The 6621-nt window shown below is 40.0% G+C and overlaps 2 protein-coding genes across 2 annotated transcripts; both read left to right on the top strand.

Annotated features, from left to right (window-relative positions):
- Nucleotides 1-450: 450 nt before the first annotated feature.
- Nucleotides 451-4178, top strand: LOC105155199 (receptor-like protein 12). The gene has a single exon (XM_011071069.2). The coding sequence runs from the start codon at nucleotides 697-699 to the stop codon at nucleotides 3913-3915; it is 3219 nt and encodes a 1072-aa protein (XP_011069371.1). The 5' UTR covers nucleotides 451-696; the 3' UTR covers nucleotides 3916-4178.
- Nucleotides 4179-5993: 1815 nt separating this feature from the next.
- Nucleotides 5994-6538, top strand: LOC105155200 (zinc finger BED domain-containing protein RICESLEEPER 4-like; the record flags this gene model as incomplete). Its single annotated transcript, XM_011071070.1, has 1 exon — nucleotides 5994-6538. A coding segment is annotated over exon 1 (545 nt), but the record flags the coding sequence as incomplete, so codon positions are not given.
- Nucleotides 6539-6621: the final 83 nt, after the last annotated feature.

The following is a 6621-nucleotide window of genomic DNA, read 5'->3' as shown; positions in this document are numbered from 1 at the left end:
AAAAAAAAAAAAAAAAGTTGTTAAAATAAAAAATCTATATGTAAACAACTCAAATCAATGTGATGTGATGTGGGTAAGAAGGATTGAATGTTTGAAGAAGTCTTATTTGTCTAGCTGCAGTTGATGGGATAGAGGAAGAGTCCTCATGGACTTACATAGACCTACAGGAGACTCCACCCCTTCTTGTTGGGAAGACTTACTTGACTTCAAATATTATTAAAAATTACATTTTGACCTCTTCTATTTTTTAATATTTGAATTCCCCACATGCCCATTTACTGATTTCTTTTATTTATGCATGAGTTAACTTCAAATATAATTGGACTAATTAAAATATATAAAAAGTGATTTTTAGTCCTTGTTCGATGTATTTCAAAAAACAAGGGTTACAACTTATTATTTTCATAAAGTAAGGGATTATACATAATATTTTAAAACATGAGGGGTCAAAATGCAATGATTGGGATATTTAACAGCAGTCTCCACTATTGAATGCCATCAAATCATGCATGAAATGGACTTCACCACCATGAAGTCTGTAATTACTGAACAATAATACAGTTTCATTACAAAAAATCATGATTATTAAGGGGTAATTAAGTAACCAGAAATTTCATAGTACTATAAGACAAGAAGTGGTGTGTTAGTCCAAGAACATCCTAAAAGCCATTTCCCGCATTACCTAATAGAGAAGAGATGAGACTCACCTGCAAGCATGAGATCATGCTGCTGCTTGTCTTTCTTCTCTCTGTCTCCATTCCGTCCCGTGCGGCAAAGCTGCCGCCGCACAGCAGCAAACACCTCTGCCTCGACGACCAGAAAACATCCTTAATGCAACTGCAAGATGACATCCTCAGCCACAACTCCTCCTCTGTCTCGTTCGATGATAATTCGTCGATGAAAGTGGCGAAATGGGACGACAGAACAGATTGCTGCTTGTGGGATGGCGTGACGTGTGATACGTCTGGCAATGTTGTCGGCCTGAACCTCAGCTACAGCAGAATTTCAGGCCACATAGGAGCCATTTTTGATCTACGCCATCTCCAGCGTCTTAATCTTGCTCGTAACAACTTCCAGCTTAGTCCAATTCCTTCTGGTTTTGAGAGGCTTACGAATTTAACGCACCTTAATCTTTCGTATTCCTGTTTTTCTGATCAAATACCAGCTGGGATTTCTCGTTTGACGAGACTAGTATCTCTTGATCTCTCGACGATTCCGTTTTGTGAGTTGCCCCCCACGTTTAATGATCCAGACTTCAATCATATCTTTGATTTCGAGGAGCTCCACAGGCTGAGGCTTGAAAGGCCGAATCTTGAGTCGGTTTTCAGGAATCTGAATAATCTAACTGAGGTTATTCTTGACAATGTGGACCTTTCAGCTCAAGGTTCCAACTGGTCTCAAGCGTTGTCTGTACTTCCAAGACTTAAGGTCTTAAGTTTGTCACACTGTCGGCTTTCAGGTCCCATCCATAGTTCGTTTGCAAATCTGATATCTCTCAACTTTATCAAGCTTGAAGGCAACAATCTCACCTCTGAGGTGCCTCGTTTTCTAGCCAGTTTCAGGGATTTGCAAGTCTTGAATCTTGCATCTACTCAACTTTACGGCAACTTTCCCCGCCAAGTTTTCCTGTTACCAAGACTACAGACCATTGATTTGTCGAAAAATCCACTCTTGACAGGTGAGTTACCTGAATTTCCCTCTCACAGTTCATTGCGACTGGTTTCACTCTACCAGACAAACTTCCAAGGAAAATTGCCTGATTCAATTGGTAATTTGAAGTTCATGACAAATTTGCTTCTCTACACCTGTAACTTTTCTGGTTTGATCCCATCATCATTTGCAAACCTGACTAGTGTGACTGAGATAGACATTAGCTATAATAAATTCAGTGGCTCAATCCCGCCTTTCAGAGATAGCGGCGTCCCAAAACTTGCAGATCTTCGGTTATCTTTCAATCTTCTCACAGGGACAATAGACCCTCTCATTTTCACACTTCCATCCCTGAAAGTTTTGTACTTGAATGACAACCATTTGAGTGGAAAATTAGAGGAGTTTCCAGCAGCCTCGTCAGTGTTGGAGCAAGTGTACTTAAATGGCAACAACCTGTCTGAGGAAATACCAAGATCGATCTCTGAGATCCCAAGCATCAGCTTTCTTTCACTTGCTGCTAACAAATTCACTGGCTCCCTCAAATTGGAAGCGTTCCAGAACCTCGATAACTTAACGAGCCTTGACCTTTCTTCCAACAGCTTAACCATTGGAACTGATCAACCAGATTTGATGTTTCCGCAGCTGCAGGAACTGAAGTTGAGCAAATGCAACTTGACAGAATTCCCCACTTTCCTCAAGAAACAAGACCAACTAAGGATTCTGAATCTGTCAAACAATCAAATAGAAGGATATGTTCCCAAGTGGTTGTGGACTAGCTCTCTCAATGAGCTGGATCTTTCACAGAATGCAGTCGATTTTCCTGAAGAACCTAATCAGGGTGACAATGCAAACAGTATACTTTCTCCATTGGTAAAGTTGGCGATGCGTTCCTGCAAAGTTTTCAGATTCCCTGAGTTTCTGAAATTGTTAGACGGTCTATGGTACCTTGACCTGTCAGGCAACAACATTGAGGGCCAAGTGCCCAACTGGATTTGGCATAGCACCCTTCAATACGTGAACATTTCGCACAACCATCTCAATTCTGTGGAAGAATTCTCTCCCAACGTCTCCTTGAATTTGTTGGCGACTCTTGACGTTCGGGGAAATTTGCTTCAAGGGTCACTTCCAAGTGGGATTTGCAGTTTGAGCAGCCTGTCCATTCTTGATGCTTCTCATAATCAGCTCAGCGGATCAATCCCCGAATGTCTAGGCATGATGAGCAATCTTACTGTGCTGAACTTGCAGGGGAACAACTATCAGCAAATCTCTTTAGATTTTGCATCAGCAAGCAGTCTGAGGTCTCTGAATATCAACAGAAATCTCTTGGAAGGACAGCTGCCAAGATCCTTGGCAAACTGTAAAATGCTTGAAGTGCTGGATCTTGGAAACAACAAGATTACAGATACATTTCCCTTCTGGTTGGATAAACTTCCTGAACTAAAAGTTCTCGTCTTGAGGAACAATAGTTTCTACGGCCAAATACACCTTCCAAGAAGAAACGTTTCCCTCTCAAAGCTAGGAATAATCGACCTATCATCCAACCAGTTCACTGGAGATTTGCCTCCAGAATTCCTGGAAAGCTTGGATGAGATGCAACTGAACAGCAAAAACAAGTCTGCCACCCTGAAAACGATAGGGCAATACGAGTACTATCAAGATTCCGTCACAATTATGAGCAAAGGAAATGAAATGGTCCTCGTGAGGATACTGACCATTTTCATATCTCTTGATCTGTCCAACAACAAGTTCCACGGGAAGATCCCTGGTGAAATCGCGGAACTAAAATCACTGGTCGTGCTCAACTTGTCACAAAATGCCTTTGATGGTGGAATCCCATCATCACTTGGGGACTTGGTTCAGCTTGAATCCTTAGATCTCTCATGGAATAAACTCTCTGGCCCTATTCCACAGCAGCTTACAAGCCTTACTTTCCTGGGGTTTTTCAATATTTCTTACAACAATCTAACAGGGCATGTGCCTCAAGGAAACCAGTTCAACACCTACTCAAGTGATTCCTATATTGGGAATACTGGATTGTGTGGGCTGCCATTGTCAACGAGATGTGTACCGATTGATGATCCAGTTCCAGAACCTCCACAGCAGGGTGAGAGTTCCACAAAAGAAAGCTTATTCGACTGGAAATTTGCATTCTCAGGTTATGGATGTGGAATAGTTGTTGGTGTTGCACTTGGGTACACATTTTTACCAGATTTGAGATTCAGTAGAGGGCGTGTACAACTTAAAAGGCGAGGAAGAAGATCATGAACTTACAATCTGTACCTCTCTTAAGTTATAGACAAGCGAGAAAAGAATCCACCTGGTCGCTGTAACTTCAAGAATATTGAGTCCATATGATGTCAAACAGCTCTACCAGTTCACTGCATTGACTATTAACCAATAAACCATCAGCAATCAAGTCTGCTCTCCACTATATTATAAATCCACTGTTGAAGAGATACAGCTCATATACATGTTTCCATAGTCATTATACAAGTTCAACAAGAAGATATTCAACTCCTTTTCAATCATCTAGCTGATCAGTTGTTCCCAATCTCCTACTCACCACATAATGGCAAATTTGCGTAGCAAGAAAAATTGTATATCAACACTATAAATCAATGCCTTCTGTTAGTTTCTATATGTAAGAAATGCATCCGATGCAGTTAACTATATACAGGAGCTTTCTTACTAGAGAGGGTAATAAAACGACTGTATTTCTTCTACATATTTGTGAAGTTTCCAACAAAAACTGAATCTTAAAAATGCACTATTCAGGGAAAAAGCCTCCTTGGAATAGCAGCTCTAGTTACAAACCTATTAAGGACTGTCTCAAACAGCATATATGACAACTAGCAAAGATAACTCCTCAAGACAATGTATACCAATCCGACCTCTGTACAGCTAGTGCACATTCTTTAGCGCACCTGAAAGCGGAGCCACCAAGAAATATCAGAAAGCAAACAGTACAGCTTTCAGCAAACTGCCTAAGAGATCTCCATATGTATAAAATGTTTCAGTAATCGAACTCTTATATCCTCTAGAATAGGTATGCCAACCCACCACTAATCAATGATCTCATCACATATGAACTGCAAATTTGCCCATTATAATTCATTGCAGCAATCACGGAAAGGGTATAATGTTTGAAAGGCCCAAGAAGACGTGGTTCAAATGACTCTTCTCTCGATAACAAGCAGCGATGCAACTACACTTATCATGTATAAGAAAACAATATAAACATCCCTCCATTCCCTCGTTACAAACTCTACCTCTCTGCTAAATTCGAGAAACTTGATTTTTAGAAGGTAATTGCTCAGAAAACTCCATGCATTCATGTGAAAGTTAATCCTAGCAGAAAGATTGACTAAGGAATCCCTTTGAGGATATCTCATTCACCATCACTACCAATGACTTCCAGTTTACAAACCACAATGCAAAAGTCATATGGAAAAGAAGTCAATCTAACAATCACCATAACATCATAACAACGGATTGCAGCAGCATTTCGCCTCTACCAGCCAACCAGCGACGCCCGAAGCTCCATACCGATAATCCTAATTAACTACTGTTCTGCAACATAATCATTCAAAACCAGATACACATATATCAAACCAACTTCAAGCTATCTACAGCCCACACAATGAACAGCCGAACATTGTACTAGTAACAACGGCAGAATCTGTTCAAACAGTGGCCAATTCTTCCATGAGGAGAATACTCCATGTAAATGGAAACTCACCTCGCCACCAGCAGAAAACCGAACCACACCGAAAATTTTCGGTGAAAACCGAACACACCGAAAATTTTCGGTGCAAACCGAACCGAATTAATCTAACAATTAAGTAACAAATAATAATTAATAACTAAAAAATTAACACTAAACACCTAATAACCTAATTTCACTTTTTCAGTCTTCAGACATAACTTAAGAATCCACGACAGAGTTCGAGGTGGAGAAGGAAACACGAACACCATCAAGAAACAGAAAGAAACACGAACACGAGCGAGAAGGAAGGAATCAAGAAAGGAAGTCGGGAACCCTCTCCGCGGCGCCGTCCCGTCTGAAAAGTGAAAAGAGGTAAATTGTTTAAAACCCTTGATTTCTTGAAAACCCTTGATTCTTAGGACATGGATTGTTTATGAATTTATGAGTCATGAGATCCCTATACATTTAGAACAAGCATGGAAGAGAGGACGATTCTGGTTTTGGATTTACAATTTTCACAAATTGGGACTCATTAATATGTTCATGAATTAATCAGAAAATGAGCTGTTAATTTATTCTTTCTCACAGTTAATTTGTGTTTTTCAATTTTTACTTTTTCACATTGTGTGGATTAGTTATGGACGACTCGCCTTCAATAAGTTCGAAGAAAATGGATTTACCTCAGGCTCCACCCACCACATCAATTCCACGGTTTACGCCTGAAAACGAACAAATGGAAATAGAGGATGAAGGCTATTCAGATACGCTACCCACACAAATGGAGATTTGGGACCATTTCACTCCTTACACTGATAACAATGGGAAGACTAGGGCTAACTGTAAGTATTGTGATAAAGTTTATGATGTCGATGCATCTAATAACGTGACTTCAGCAATGAATAATCATAGGAAAGCTTGCAACAATCATCCTCATAATGCATATGTTGCCGATAATCAAGCAATAGCTAGTTCCTGCAGGAGTGTAACTGAGGATTCTAGTGAATTTTCTTCTCACTGGAAATTTGATCAGGAAGCCACAAGAAAAGCCTTAGCTCGCATGGTCATTATTGATAAATTGCCATTTAAGTTTGTAGAAAAAGAAGGATTTAGGCAGTTTGTATCTGTTGCTTGTCCGCAGTTTATTGTTCCATCAAGAACCACCATAATTGAAGATTGTTATAGGTTGTATTTTGATGAAAAGATTAAGCTGAAAACTTATTTCAAGACAACTGGACAAAGAATTTCATTGACCGTGGACACATGGA

Source organism: Sesamum indicum, unplaced genomic scaffold, assembly GCF_000512975.1.
Source record: "Sesamum indicum cultivar Zhongzhi No. 13 unplaced genomic scaffold, S_indicum_v1.0 C00588, whole genome shotgun sequence".
Classification (NCBI taxonomy): domain Eukaryota; kingdom Viridiplantae; phylum Streptophyta; class Magnoliopsida; order Lamiales; family Pedaliaceae; genus Sesamum; species Sesamum indicum.
Note: the sequence above shows the minus strand (reverse complement) of the source record. Positions and strands in the feature narration are given on the sequence as shown.

Coding starts and splice junctions, on each gene's coding strand:
- LOC105155199 (XM_011071069.2), top strand. CDS start 697: ATGAGACTCACCTGCAAGCATGAGATCATGCTGCTGCTTGTCTTTCTT.